This window comes from Miscanthus floridulus, chromosome 16 (genome assembly GCF_019320115.1).
Source record: "Miscanthus floridulus cultivar M001 chromosome 16, ASM1932011v1, whole genome shotgun sequence".
In the NCBI taxonomy this organism is placed as follows: domain Eukaryota; kingdom Viridiplantae; phylum Streptophyta; class Magnoliopsida; order Poales; family Poaceae; genus Miscanthus; species Miscanthus floridulus.
The window spans coordinates 58,236,061-58,252,341 of NC_089595.1; the positions used below are offsets into that span (position 1 = coordinate 58,236,061).

A 16,281-nucleotide genomic window follows, 5' to 3' on the forward strand; every position below is an offset into this window, starting at 1 on the left:
ATCAATGCACATTCTCTATTTCTTGGTCTTGTTTTTAACAAGAATGGGATTGGCAAGCCAGTTGGAGTGGAATACCTCTCTGATAAATCTGGCTGCAAGGAGTTTGGTGATCTCTTCGCCTATGGCCCTGCGCCTCTCATAGTCGAAATGGCGTAGGCATTGTTTAGCAAGCTTTGAGCCTGGGATGAGGCGCAACATGTGCTCGACGATGTCCCACGGTATGCCCAGCATGTTAGATGGCTTCCATGTGAAGATATCATGATTGGCATGCAGGAAGTCAATGAGCTTGCATTCCTATTTGGCTAGGAGCTGGGTCCCAATCTGCACTGTCTTAGTTGGGTCGGTGGGGTCGATTCCCACTGCCTTGGTTTCCTTGAGCGAGCGGAAGGTCGTCGAGGAGTCTGGTTTGTTGCAGTTTGGGACTACTGGGGTCGATGAATCCTTGAGCCATGGAAGCTTGGACGAGTTGATGACCATGGTGGTGAGCTCAAAATGCCCACGGTCGCACGTGAAGGTGTGTAAGAAGGCGCTGCTCATGGTGATGACACTGTTTGGTCCCAGCATCTTCAGCTTGAGGTAGGTGTAGTTGGGGATTGCCATGAATTTGGCATAGCATGGCCGCCCCAAGATGGCATGGTAGGACCCTAGGAAGTCCACCACTTCAAAGGTGAGGACCTTCAAGCGAAAGTTGGCTCGGTTGCCTAACGTGACGGGCAGGTCGATCTGCCCGAGCGGGTATGCCTACGCTCCTAGGATCACCTCATGGAAGGGAGAGCCCGCTAGGTGGAGTTCTGACCGGGGGATGTGCATGGCGTCGAGGGTGTCGACGTAGAGGATGTTGAGGCCATTGCCTCCATCCATCAGCACCTTGGTGAGGCACTTCTTGTGGACGATGGGGTCGAGGATGAGCGGAAAATGTCCTGGTCTCACGATGTGGGAGGGATGATCCCTTTGATCAAAGGTGATAGGAGATTCCGACCAACTGAGGAAGGAGGGGACAGTTGTCTCGGTGGTGCATGCCTCCCTATAGCACACCTTGTGCTGGCGCTTGGACCAGATGGCGTCGGACCCGTGCCCTCTCTCCCCACCGGGAGGACAAGGATGCACCAGATGGGTCACTCTGTTCACTCGCCGCCACAGCCGTCAGGCCCAGCTCGGGGTGCGACGGTCACATCATGGTCCAACCTGGTGCCTGCTCCACACCAACCACCGGTACACGAGTGGGCCGATCCGCATCAGGACGCCCGCAGCATCATCGACAACCGGTGTCAAGCTCGACGTGATAGTGACGTCCACCGTGCAGTAGTAGGCGACACGGACCTCGGCCAAACCATCGAGGGAAGTGGTGAAACGTGCCCCAGGCATGGCCACCATCTAGATGACCAGAGCCCTAGCCCTGAGGGCCTGGGGCTATGGGCCTTTAGCTGGTGTATCTAGAGAGCACCGTTCCCACAGCGTTTCAAGCCGCCCACCAACATCACCAAATACACTGGGGAGACCAACCCAGGCATTTGGCTTGAAGACTTCCGGCTCACCTGTCGGGCTGGAGGAGCAGATGATGACTATTTCATCATCCAATACCTTCCCATTTGTGTGGGGGAACATGTTCGGGCATGGCTCGAATTCCTTCCGCATGACAGCATCCACAACTAGATGGACCTCAAGAGGGTCTTTGTCGGGAATTTCCAGGGGACATACGTCTGCCCGGGAAACTCCTAGGACCTCAAGAGCTGTTACCAAGAGCCCAACGAGTCCCTGCGGGATTACATCCGAAGGTTCTCCCAATGATGCAACTCCATCCCTGATGTTGTCGACGTAGACGTCATCAGCGTGTTCCTCTCCAGGATGAACTATGAGTCCCTGATCCACAAGCTTGGCTGCTTGAAACCCCGTACCACCCGCGACCTGCTCGACGTCACCACCAACCACGCCTCTAGTGAGGAGGTAGTTAGAGCGGTCTTCGGTGGAGGCTGGGACAAGCTCAAAGCCAAGCGCATGGACCCGGACGAAGGCCCCTCTATGCAGAGGGGGCAAGAAAAATAAAAAAGATTGACACCAGTCGGACAGCCTCACGCTGGTCGCTGCGCCCGATCATGTGGCCAGGTGGCCCCAACAAGGACTGCCTGACACACTTCAACAAGCTCATGGATGGCCTGTGCCCCAACCATGCCTGCCCCGTCAAACACCTCTACAAGGAGTGCGAGTTTCTCAAATGTTTCCTCTGATAGGCCGGCGGGCCAAAGGATGGAGACGGCAAGGAGCCGGTAGCCAAGAGGGGAGGCGCAGCAGGCAAGGATGGAGACGGCTACCCCGAACCCGAAGAGTGCATCATGATCTTCGGCGGGTCCGACGCCATCTAGACTAAACACCAGCATAAGGTACGCTATAGGGAGGCATGCACTTCCGAAACGGCCGTCCCCTCCTTCCTCAGCTGGTCGGAATCCCCGATCACTTTTGATTAGAGGGACCATCCCTCCTATGTCACAAGACCGGGATGCTACTTGCTCATCGTCGACCCCATCGTCTGCAAGAAGTGCCTCACAAAGGTGCTGATGGACGGAGGTAGCGGCCTCAACATCCTGTACATCGACACTCTCGATGCCATGCGCATCCCCCGATTAGAGCTCCGCCTAACAGGCTCACCCTTCCATGGGGTAATACCAGGAGCACAGGCATACCCACTTGGACAGATCGATCTGCCTATCACGTTCGGCAGCTGGGCCAACTTCTGCTTGGAGGTCCTCACCTTTGAAGTGGTGGACTTTCTAGGGTCCTACCACGCCATCTTGGGGCAGCCATGCTACGCAAGATTCATGGCAATCCCCAACTACACTTATCTCAAGCTGAAGATGCCTAAACCAAATAATGTCATCACCGTGAGTAGCGCCTTCTCGCATGCCTTCGAGTGCGACCGCGAACACTATGAGCTCGCCACCACAGTCGTCAACTCGTCCAAGCTCCCGCAGCTCAGGGAGTCATCAACCCCAGCAGTCCCAGACTGCAACAAACCAACCTCCTCGACGGCCTTCCGCCCGCTCAAGGAAACCAAGGCAGTGGGTGTCGACCCCACCGACCTAGCCAAAATGGTACGAATCAGGACCCAGCTCCTGGCCCAATAGGAATGTGAGCTCATCGGCTTCCTACGCGATAATCGTGATGTCTTTGCATGGTAGCCTTTTGACATGCCGAGGATACCATGGGAGGTCACCGAGCATGCACTATGCCTTATCCTAGGCTCAAAGCCTGCCAAGCAAAGCCTGTGCCATTTCGACGATGAGAGATGCAGGGCCATAGGTGAAGAGATCGTCAAGCTCCTGGCAGTTGGATTCATTAGGGAGGTTTTTCACTCCGACTGGCTCGCCAATCCTGTCCTTGTCAAGAAAAAGACCAGGAAATGGAGAATGTGCATTGATTATACTGGACTCAATAAGGCATGTCCAAAGGATCACTTTCCTTTGCCGCGCATAGACCAGATAATCGACTCTACTTCGGGTTGTGAGATCCTCTCCTTTCTAGATGCCTACTCAGGCTATCACCAGATCACGATGAAAGAGTCCGATCAACTCGAAACCTCGTTCATCACCCTGTATGGTTCATACTATTATGTAACCATGCCTTTTGGCTTGAAGAACGCTAGCGCCACCTACCAAAGGTGCATGCAGCAATGCTTTGCCTACCAAATCGACCCACCCGATCAGCCTGCTCAGTCCGAACGGCCGAAACCAACAATCACCGTCTATGTTGATGACATAGTGGTCAAAATAGCTCGAGCGTGTGATCTAATCGCAAACTTAGCCGCAACGTTCGTGAACCTCCGAAGGTTCAACATCAAGCTAAATCCCAAAAAATGTGTTTTCGGGGTTCCGAAGGGGAAGCTGCTCGGATACATCGTATCCGAGCGTGGCATCGAAGCCAACCCTGAAAAGATTGTAGCCATCTCCAACATGGGTCCCATACGCAACGTCAAGGGCATATAGAGGCTCACTGGCTGCCTGGCTACCCTAAGCCGCTTCATCTCCTGGCTCGGTGAAAGGGGGATGCCACTCTACAAGCTCCTCAAAAAGATGGATGCCTTCGTCTGGACTGAGGAAACCCAGTAGGCTCTCGAAACCCTCAAAACATCCCTAACATCGGCCCCAATCCTCATCGCTCTTGAGCGGGGAGAACCCCTCCTCCTTTACGTCGCGGCAAGTAATCACGTGGTGAGCGCCGCCCTGGTCATCGAGAGAGAGGAACCAAGACACCAGCTCAAGGTACAGCGACCCATATACTTCATCGGAGAAGTACTTACCGACCCCAAGGTCCAGTACCCTTAGGTGCAGAAACTCCTATATGCTATACTGATGGCGACCAGGAAGCTCCTACACAACTTCACCGACCATGAAGTCACAGTCGTCACCTCATACCCACTCGAAGACATCATCCGCAACCACGATGCCATAGGACAAATCTCCAAGTGGGCACTTGAACTCATGGGCCATGACATCAGATATAGCCCTCACACCGCTATTAAGTCTCAGGCTCTCATGGATTTTGTGGCCGAATGGATGGAGGTCCAGCTGCCGACCCCAAACATCACCCATGAGTACTGGACAATGTACTTCGACGGTCCGTGATGGTGCCCGGCTCGGGGGCCAGGATGGTTCTGATCTCCCTAGATGGGACTAGGCTCCGCTACACCATCCGCCTCCACTTCTTGGCTTCAAACAATACCATGGAGTATGAGGCCCTTATCAATGGGCTCCACATCGCCGTCGAGCTCGGAGCTATGCGACTCTACGTCCGTGATGACTCGGAACTAGTCATTGATCAGGTCATGAAGGAGTCCTCCTGCAAAAGCCCCCTCATGACAGCATACTGCCAAGAGGTGCGCAAGCTTGAGGACAAATTCTAGGGAATCAAATTGCATCATGTCCCTCGAAGGGACAACGATCCGCCGATTTCCTTGCAAAACTAGCCGCTAGGCGGGATCCATCCCCAAGTGGGGTCTTCATCAATGACGTCCACGAGCCATCCGTCCGCATCCTAGGAGGTCTGACCCAAACACACCCCGACGCCCTGCTGGCACTCAGGGGCTCCGCTCTGGACGCTCGGCCAGTGCCCAGGGACTTCGACCCTAGTACCCCTACATCAACCACGAACATCGCTGTACTAGCACTCGATCAAACCGACTGGCGAGTACCGCTACTCACCTACCTCCTCGAGGAGGTTCTCCCACCCGAAAGGGCTAAAGCCCGATGGATCGCTCGATGCGCAAAGACCTTCATCGCGCTCGGTGATGAGCTCTACAAATGGAGTCCGTCAGGAGTACTCATGAAGTGTATCCCCGCTGACCAAGGGAGGCAGCTCCTCCTTGAGGTCCATGCTGGCATTTGCGGGCATCACGCGACCCCAAGGTCGCTGGTCGGAAAAGCCTTCCGCCAAGGTTTTTACTAGCCAACCACGCTACGAGATGCGGAGGAGGTCATCCACAGGTGTGAAGGATGTCAGTTCTATGCTCGGCAAACCCATTTGCCAGCATAGGAACTCCAAACCATCCCCATCACCTGGCCGTTCAGGGTCTGGGGCCTCAACATGGTAGGACCCATCAAAAAGGCCCTAGGCGGTTTCACTCAACTACTCGTAGCAATCAACAAATTCACCAAGTGGATAGAGGCCAAACCCATCACCAACGTTTGGTCGGAAGAAGCAGTCAAATTCTTCCTCGACATCATCTACCAGTTCAGTGTTCCTAACTATATCATCACTGACCATGGGACCAACTTCACCAGAAAAAAGTTCCTAGACTTCTGCAACGGATACGGTATCAGGATCGACTGGGCTTTGGTCAGACATCCACAAACTAACGGTCAGCTCAAACGTGCTAACGGCATGGTCCTCCAAGGACTTAAGTCGCGCATCTTCAACCAACTCAATAAGTACACTGGGCGTTGGGTAGTAGAGGTTCCAGCGATCCTCTAGAGCCTAAGAATGACCCCAAACCGATCCACAAGATTCACACCCTTCTTCTTGGCCTATGGGGCTGAGGCAGTATTGCCCTCCGACCTTGACCACGGCACACCAAGAGTGAAGGCTTTCGACCACAACTGAGCCATGGAGGCTCAACAAGACGCGGTCAACCTACTCAAAGAGGCCCACGAAACGACCATCATCCGCTCTGCTCGCTACCAACAAACCCTCCGCAGGTACCACGAAAGGAAGATTAGGGGAAGGATACTCGAAGTCGGCGATCTCGTGCTTTGGAGGACCCAATCAATGAAGGAAAAGCACAAGCTCTCTCCACCATGGGAAGGGCCCTATACGGTGATCGAAGTAATCCGATCGGGCCCCTACCGACTGGAGGACAACAACGGCAACGCTCTCACCAACACTTAGGAACATTGAATAGCTACATCGTTTTCCCCTAAATATAGTCTAAACTGCTTTTTAGTTAAAACACTCTCCCGTAAGAGCACCCCTGCCTGAAATACTTTTAGCCTGGGTTGCTCGGGGGCTCCATAAGGGTACAATATTGTATATTACCTCCTTTTTCTTTTGTCATCACATAACAAACAACCTTGTCCCCGAACGGAAACACATTCCATGTCCTTGATTACCCTACGTAACTCTATTCTTACTATGAACCGAATGCACCCCGCCTTTCCCTATGGACGCGAGCAGTCAAGCCCCGCGGGCCATGCCCCGGACTCCCAAGGTCGCACCCTACAGGACCAATGGGCAGGTACGAGAGGGAGAAATGGTAAGAACAAAGGTTATGCTAGGATATAAATAGGGAAAGCATATCGTGGTTCTGTCTCAAGGTTATGCTATGGACTCACCCACAAACTTAACTTTTACATTTTCTACTATTGCAAATACCACTACGATCACCAAGGGCCCACTCGGTTCTGTTCCCTCAGCTTCAGCAAGCACAAACGGATACCTCAATGGCGTCGCACCCATAGATGTTCAGTAGGAGAATAGGAGATCAAGGTCCCGGTCGAACATTTCCAACTAAAGCCCTCCAAACCTCGTCACTCCAATCATCAAGGTAAGTACTATCAAACCACCTCTATTTCATTACAATCATTCATACATCCATACGCGCATTCATCTCATATGCCTGAACCCCCCGGATGGTTAGGGCATGAACCACCCGGGGGCTCAGGAACTAAGCATCGCACGTGCAGCGAAATGCACTAGAACGCTCCGTGTTGCGCCACGAAGCGGTGGTTGTCTCATTCGACATGAGCAAACAATAGAGCCAGGGAAGGAAACCATAGATGAGCACCATGCGGCCTTTGCCTAGTCAGGCAAACCGGGTTATCTCAACCTTCTTGTTCGATCCTAAACCTCTCACCAAGCCCATAGAATCTCCATCGAGGGGAGGCCATTAGGCCACCCGGGTCGGTCTCCGGAATGACCTAGGCATCTGCCGGGTTGTAGGTAAAGGAGTAGTGGTATGCCACAAGAGGTCTATGCCAACCCCATCATGAACGATGGACCCGAATTCTACTCGATCACACCCATTAGCGAGCTCACCAAGCTAGTCTTCGAGCCCGAGTGATCAGGACAAGTGATGAAACTCAGCCCCTCTAGTTGTGAGGAACTGGATGGGGTAGCGCAAGACAACTCACAACGACCCCCATGAAGGCCCGACAAGGCTCGGGGGCTCAAATGCTAAAAACCTTGGGACCGCGACTCCGAACTCGCGTCGACAGGATCTATGACATCCAGCTATGGCTTGGGACCGCGACTCCAAACTCACGTAACAGCATCACTTCTGACTAAGCTACAAAAAATCCAGGGACCATGACACCAAACTCGCGTAACAGCTTCACTTCCGACAAAAACCCTAGGACCGCGACCCCAAACTCACGTCGATAGGATCTACGACATCTGGCTACGGCCTAGGACCACGACCCCGAACTCGCATCGATAGGATCTATGACATCCGGCTGCGGCTTGGGACCGTGACTCCGAACTCGCATAACGGCTTCACTATCGACTACACTTCAAGAAACCCTGGCTAGGGACCACAACTCTGAACTCGCGTAAAAACTAACTAAACTAACTACCTTGGCTGGCCAGGCCACACCAACATCAGGACCCACGAGCTCTGTCTCGTCCATCTCCAGAACTAACCATTTCAAAACCACGGCACGCACCAACACCCCCTAGATGGTTCTGCCCAAACCACCTGGGGGCTCAGGGGCTACACCCACAGGTGCGCTCGCGCGCACCCACCGACACAACACAAAACCTCTCCCGCACATGTGCTCGCTAAAAATAAAACCCCCTAGATGGTTCTGCCCGAACCGCCCAGGGGCTCAGGGGCTACACCCACGGGTGCGCTCGCGCGCACCCATCCACAAGACAAAAAAATCCCTTGGACGATTCTACCCGAATCACCTAGGGGCTCGGGGGCTCCTATCGGGTTCATAAACCTAGGGTCCCTCAGGGACCGGCTTCCACGCCTGGGCTCGGCCTAGGAAAACAACATGTAGTTCATGGGCCGGCCCAAGAGTCTAAAACACAACGGGCCAGAAGGGTAGTTCGGTCACCGATCGGAAGGTCTACCCAAAAGAACAAGCGCCCGCTCGTCAACTTCTTCAACCCACCTCTTCGATCGGAGCACTCGCTTCGGGCACCAGCCATCTCCAAGCGGTATCTCCAATCGGAAGGCCTGGCCCAAAACGCTGCTTCCTACTCCGACCCCGCGATCGGGGCTCATGGGAACCCTGCTCACCGCTCTTCTCCGACCGACGCACTTAGAGCCAACTAGAGCCATCCGACCGGGGGCGCCCCGTTCAGTAGGAACCAGAAGATGTGCGGAGAAAGGCAAGGCAAGGCTCACAAGTCAAAACCACTATACTAGGGACCATACCCTACACAAAACAGTACTCTGCAGCCACCATCTCCCCCTACAGTATTGTAGGGGCCGCTAAAACTATCATACGGTAAGCCCCCCTGTGTCTCTGGACATCGATCGTGGTATGGGCACCAGGATTTGCCGTACCAGGTGAACATAGCGTGACTCCTCACATGCCACTAGGCATCAAATAGTATTTGTAGGTATCGGCATCCATCCTTCCTGAAGAAGATAGCATGACCTCCCATGCGCATCCAACATTCTACAGCGACATCAACAGTGTTGGGGGCGCCTACCATTATCTAGTCTTCGTCAGCGTGGGCAACAAGGCTTAGAAACATCTGTACCCTATCCCTCTCACCTGTAAAGCCATCCCCTTCATCTATAAAAGGGGATGCGCTCCCTCCAATAAAAAGAGGTCGATTTCTTCAAGTTCAGACTCACTAGATTGATAGCTCACAACTCCTCAAGCACACGCTCGAACACCTAGCTCATAGCGAAGTTCCTGCCACTCTCGGCCCTTCTGGTCAGAGCCGACCGGACCTCTTGTACACCCCATCTTTCTCCCTCTCGTTTGTAACCCCACTGCAAACTTCAAGCACCTGGGCTCAGGAATAAAGTCACCGACTGACCCCGACTGGACATAGGGCATGTTGCCCGAACTAGTATAATCCTATGTCATTGAGTGCTAGGCCGCCTCCGATCACAACGTACAACAAAACTATAAATATTCACTAGTTGGTCACTTTCTGCACCGACACCATTGATTGAGCTTAGCAGGTTTTTCAATGCCCTATGTTCAAAGGAGCGGGTGCAAAGTGACATTGAAAAACTAAGCGCTTCAATTGCAGAGCCTTTATGTCAGCTTGAGATGATATTCCCTCCAGCATTTTTTGATATTATGATGCACTTGCCAGTTCATTTAGCCGAGGAGACTAAAATTAGAGGACCAGTGTGTTATCGGTGGATGTTTCCGATCGAGAGGTATCTACATACTCTTAAAGGATATGTTAGGAAGAAGGCACATCCAGAAGGTTTGATAGCGGTAGGATATATCTCAGAGGGGTGCATGACATTTTGCTCTCGCTTCCTAGATGACATTGACATGAAGCTGGATCGCACAGCGCATCATGAGAGGAGCACAGTGAATGAACCACTGGCTGGGCATAGCATATTTGGGAGCATCAACTATAGTAAGAAAGGCTGCAAACTTGAGCCTATTTCTAGATCTGACATGCTGCGGATGCGGCACTATATATTATCAAACTATGACGAAGCAATTCCATGGATTAAGTAAGCTGTTATACCACATTTTTTGTGTTTTTGTACTTTTTCATAGTAGATAAGTAAGAGCAAAATAGTACTCCTGATTAATGTTACACTAATGTAATCCATAGGATCCAACCAATAATATATAGTGAGTATAAGGAGCTAATGAGAAGAACTAGCACACACGGCATTGATAAGCGACACAGGGAGCATTTTGTTGGGTGGTTTAAATGTAAGGTGAGTAATGTTGTCTTATACATGTAAAAAATATATAGTAATTGTCTTATTTATTTATTTGAATTGGGTGCAGATGAAGGTCGTTTATGTAGAACAGAAGAGTAGTGAGGAGCTTATGCCCTTTCTCAGGGTCCTCATTACATGGCTCATGTTTTTAGCAGATGCTTCATACATGATTTCCTTTTTCGAATGGCTTCTATAGAGGTTAGCTTTAGTACACAAAATTCTAGAGTTTTAGTGAAGGGTGATGACAGTACAGGCAATATGGATTGGTACGGTGTCCTTAAAAAGATAATCACACTAGATTTTCCTATGAAAAAGAAGTCATATTGTTTGAGTGTGATTGGTATGACGTTCCTGCCGCTACTAAGAACAAAAGTAGAGGTTACAGTATGGATCAATATGGGATTGTAGATATTGATACCACTCGTCATCGATATGTAAATGATCCTTATGTTCTGGTGACTCAAGTTGAGCAGTTTTTTATGTCAAATGCGCAAATAAATCCAACTGGAGCAGTGTTATTAGAATAAAGCCTAGGACTTTGTTTTCCATGCTAGAATCTGAAGATATCGAACAGAAAGGACAGATTGATATTGACTCACTTGATGTCGGTGTGGAGACCATGACCATTTCTAGCCAACATGAAGAGTTGACAAATTGGACAAGGAACGACCTCCAAGGAGTGACCGAAGATGATACCATCATTGAAAAAGCTATACCTGTGCCAGAACCAAATGATGAAGACTTAGTTGATGAAGATGATGATAATGATGACACCTACATCGACGATGGACATGTTGCACCTGTCAACTCTTTAGGCCAAGGACATGATGATGAGTTTTTTACATAAATGTGATTCTATATGTATTGATGCGGTTTTTTAGCTAAAGGCTTGGTTCAAGAGCTGCACAAATTTTTGTTTGATTTAAGGCTTGGTTCCTGAGTTGTGAAATATTGAACTCAAATATTGTTACGTCATATATATATATATGTGTGTGTGTGTGTTGGTGCGATATTTTTGTTAATTGAAGGCTTGGTTCATCAACTGCTCAGTTTTTTGTTTGAATTAAGGCTTGGTTCATGAGCTGTGCAATATTGTTATGGACAGGAGCAACGCCTCATCTGTTGGCACCATTTTGCATTCATAGTGCTTCCCTGCATCCACAGTGATCTGCACATGTTGCATTTACCTTATATATTATAATTAAAAAATGGAGAAATGCTACTCTATTTGTGTCGATCTCATCTTGCTGATTACAGTGACATAGGTTTCATTTGTTTATGTGTTTTGTTGTTCTGATTAGTGTGTAGGGCTGAGGGTTTGAATCATAGCCCAGTGGGGGTGCCTTAGTGGTTTTATGCATGGGCGAGGGTTTGAATCATTGTCTTGCTTATGAGTTCTCTTTTTGCCCATTTTCTCCTAGAAATACTTGTTGTATGGACCAAGAGCTGACCATGTCCCAATGGTACTAAGCCGGCCAAAATCACGTCGACCTCCCATGGGCACGCGCCTAGTGCTACTAGGTGTTGCTACTGGGTTGGCTGCGCCACCAGCGCATGCTGTGATTTTTTTCCTGTTTTTTATTTTTTATATACTATTTTTTAACTTTAGGATGGTAGGTTGGTCTAATCCTTTGCTTTTGTCTCACGTGCATGATAAGTAATGTCCATGGACAAATTTTAATGGCAATAGCATTCTTCTTACAATGACATGTACTGCAATATAGCCAAGTATAGAGTTGGTGGCAATAGAACATCAACGGATGCAACAAATGACTTTTTGGTTGCAATAAAATAAAATCTATTTCAATGTAGGGCAAGATTAAGGCAACAAAGTTTCATCATGGCTTTATTCGCAACTACTTCCAACTAATCATTTCTTCGATGCAATATAGACCTGATCTATCGCAACGTAGCTCAAAGTTAACACAACACAATTACTTCATTGTCATATGTACAACTAACTATTGCAACGCAACATAAGTATTATCACAACTCAACATTAGCTGTGGCAATAGGCACCCATAATCGCAACCACCTTTTCCATCATGGCATTAGCGCCTATGTCTTGCAACGAAGCTTATGACTAACACAACACACAATTTTGATGGCCATCAGGCCCATATATCGCTACCAATTATGACGTTGGTTGCCAAAGAACCAAATATTGCAACCAAATGTTTGGTGTTGCGGAAACAAGTGGTGCTATAAGGGTCAAATCCTTGTAGTGAATGAAAATTTTCTTTTCTTTTCTAAATGCAATGCTAATGTAGAAAAGTAAATATGCTAAAGTAAAATTAATTTATGCAATGTGAAAGGGTAAATATGGATAACTACCGATTTTACCTCTCGACGAGGGTTCGGTGTTTTGAGTCCTTCGAACAGGACTAAAGGAGTCCTTCATTCTTCGGGTACATCAACCGGTCCCAGAGATGGAGACCTTGATGGTTGCACCTCTTGTGATGGTGACTCTGGTGATGATGTCACTTTTTCTTTCCAGAACTGCTTGGTCTGTGGACTTGATTTTGGCATAGTAGATTCATCCTTCATAGCTTCTACTTCTTTTTCATTCTTTGGGAGTTGATTATTCCATCATTGGGATGATCGGCGTCTCCTCTTGGGACTGATGTTCTTTGGTTGTTTATAAGTTGTATAACTATTGAAATAACATCATACCTTTTGTCTAGGGAATTGGAAGTGGATTTGCCCCAATCCTATGTAGATGATTGCATTGGTAGTGTTGAGGAACGGTCTTCCAAGAATAATAGGTACGTCTTCTTCTTCTTCTCCCATGTCAAGAATCATGAAGTCTACAGGGACATAATAATCTTGTATTTTTACCATGATGTCTTTTGCTATTACCTCTAGAAATCGGATTTATTGGTCTGCCATCTGTAATTGCATATATGTAGGAAACAAAGGTTCGTCACCAACTAAATAGTCATATGTTACCTTGGACATTATGTTGACACGCGATCCAATGTCGCAGAAGGTGTTGTGGAAGATTCTTTGTCCGATTGTGCACTTGATCGTCGGTATGCTAGGGTCTTCTTCTTGGTAAGGAAAGGTGAAGCTCTCTTGGCTACCTAGCCCTATTCTTCTTCCTTTGGTTTCTCTTCTTGCTCACTATTGTCTCTTTAGGCAGATATGCCATCTGTGGATGACTAGGAGAGTGGTGTATATGAATCTTCAAAGTGAATTTCTCCTTTCTATCCTTGATGGTGAAACAGATCTTGGCACTGTCCGCATAGATGATGGATTTTGTGGTGCTTAGGAAAGGTTGGCCCTAGATAATGGTTGCCCTTACATCTCCACCTATTTCCAAAACCACAAAGTCTATGGGTACATTGGATTGTCCCACTCGTACATAGATGTCTTCAAGAATTCCCTTAGGGTAGCAGAGTGACTAATCTGCAAGCTGCAAACACACATTTGTGTACAACAAAGTATCTCCATTAATTTTATCATAAATTACATTTGGCATAATGTTAACGGTTGCTCTAAAGTCATAGATAGCTTCTTGGAATACATGTGATCCAATGGCTATGGGGATGACAGGTCTTCCCAGATCACCTTTCTTGATGAGCATGGAATAATCCTCCCATCCTCCGCTAGAAGGTTGTATCCTGCAGCATTGTGAATATCGACAAGATTTGTAGTTTTAAGATCTTCCGGCTACCTCGGAATCTTAACTTTATCGGTCTAAGGAACAATAGCCGCCAACTAAGCTATTTGCAGTTTTGAGATCTTCCAAGACTATGCTGGTTTTTAATAGCTAAGGAGAAGCTATCCATTCTATTATTTATATTTTCTAAGATTTTGTCACTGGAAGCTAGTTTTTTAGATAAGCCCTCCATAATTTTAGCTTGCCTAGAAACTAAATCTCTCAAAGATGGTTGGTTATTGGAATTATTGTAATTATTACCTTGATAGTTACCTTGGTAGTTGAGCCTCTATTGCTAATTCCATCCTTGATTCTGTTGAGGACGATAGTTGTTATTGTTGACGAAGTTCACATCCTCATGAGTTTCAGGATAGTTGTTCCCTCAATGCCCAGTGTTTCTACATTCTTCACACATCATGTGGGAATTATGAATGTTCATGACTTCTTTCTTTTTATGGGCACGGTCTTCAACTTTCTTTGTGAGCAGATCCATCTTGGCAGACATCATGTCTAGCTCCTTAAGTTGATTCATACCTCCACCCCTCTTGCGGGGTTGAAGACGTTCTTCATTCCAACCTTGGTTGGAGGCCATCTTCTCCATGGGAGTTGTTGCTTGTGTGATTGTGGGTGATCAAAAAGCACCTCCAACAACGGCATCAGTATTCTCATAGGTGCTATTTGCCAACCTATGGTAGAAAGTCTACATGAGTAGCCAATCCTCCATCCCATGATAGGGACATTCTAATATGTAGTATTGGAAGCGTTCCCATGCCTTTGGGACAGGTTCATCATGTTGCTGCTGAAAACTTGAAATTCTTCCACGTAGGGCATTGGTTTTGCCCGTGGGAAAGAACTTTTCTAGAAAGGTCATGGAGTAGTTCTCCCTTGTAGTATTTCTATCTTTGTTGTCATAGAACCATTGCTTAGCCTTCCCAAAAAGTGAAAATGGGAAGAGGCAAAGTAATATGGCATCTCTGGTAACTCCTTTGATGGTGAAAGTGATGCAGATCTCTAGGAAGTGTTGGAGATGAGCACTCGCATCTTCATGTGCCTTTCTATAGAACTTGCTAGCCTACACCATGTTGATGAGAGATGGTTTGAGCTCCAAAGCATTGTCTCCAATGTTGATCGCCAGTCTAGTACGGATGTTGGCCATAGTTGGAGCAAAGAATTGATGGAGAGTCTTGTCAGCCATTGGTTTAAAAATTGGTGTTAAGCTTCGCCTTGTCTGGTTGTCTTCTGATTATAAAGCTGAAACTTTCTTGAGTTTAGCCTTAGTCCTCCTGAGTAGTGCTTCTGGATTTTCAATGTAGTTTGTCAAAAGATCAAAACCTATCATACATTATCCGACATAAGATATAAAAGTAGACAACACAAGGGTAAGCCTGTTTGAGTAGAGGTATATGGTTTTCTTGATCTCATCAATAAGTAAAAGTTTATCAATATTCCTTCTTGCCTAGCTACCTTCCCTGGCAACGGCGCTAGAAATGCTTGTTGACATTCCTTAGCGTCACCACTAAGAGCAGAATTGATTCTAGTCCCCAGCAACGGCGCCAGAAATGCTTATTGGTATTTATTAACATGTCACTTGTTTAAGTAGCCACCTAATGTTTGTTGACATTTCTTAACATCACTTGTGCTAAGTTGTCATCCCTAGCTATGATGCTAGAAATGCTTGTTGGTACTATCTAGTGCCACTTCTAGAATGACACTAAGAAGTACTTAAGTATTTTATTATGAATAGAAATGATGCAAATATGTATATGAAGGGATCTACAAGCGTACAGATAATATACCATTGTAGCATTTCACCCGGAAGTATTCTAGGTATCATTATTTATATTTTTACCACAGGGAAGGCCTAGTGGACGTAATATATTGATAACTTATACCTATGATGGAGAGATAAACCATAACATTACTCTACTCACAATAGAGGTAAATCAAGAGATAAATATATATGAATGGCAAATGATAAATGATATTGATCACTCAGAGTACTTCTTTCTATGGCATTAGCATGACTAAGTAGATATTAGAGAAATAATTCATAAGTCATTCTTAATTACAAGTCAAAGCATACTATGATTAGTGTAATTACACTTAATAATCATGGCTAAGATCAACTCCATATCTACACATAAGGTGTATTACTAAGGAAGATCAGGAACAAAGCATGATTTCCTTCTTAACTAGATCCTACTTGACCTATATTTGGGCAGTGGACTACAAAGGACTCAATGGGAGTGTCACATCC

General features: G+C 47.6%; 1 protein-coding gene and 1 non-coding gene across 2 annotated transcripts; both read left to right on the forward strand.

The window, feature by feature from the left end:
- Positions 1 to 2,552: 2,552 nt before the first annotated feature.
- Positions 2,553 to 4,616, forward strand: LOC136510724 (uncharacterized). Its single transcript, XM_066505080.1, has 3 exons — positions 2,553 to 3,086; positions 3,174 to 3,431; positions 4,521 to 4,616. Exons 1-3 carry the CDS (start codon positions 2,553 to 2,555, stop codon positions 4,614 to 4,616), a joined length of 888 nt encoding a protein of 295 aa, XP_066361177.1.
- A 10,130-nt stretch (positions 4,617 to 14,746) lies between these two features.
- On the forward strand, positions 14,747 to 14,853 carry LOC136514602 (small nucleolar RNA R71). The gene has a single exon (XR_010773756.1). It is a non-coding gene; the product is annotated as a small nucleolar RNA R71 (small nucleolar RNA).
- Positions 14,854 to 16,281: the final 1,428 nt, after the last annotated feature.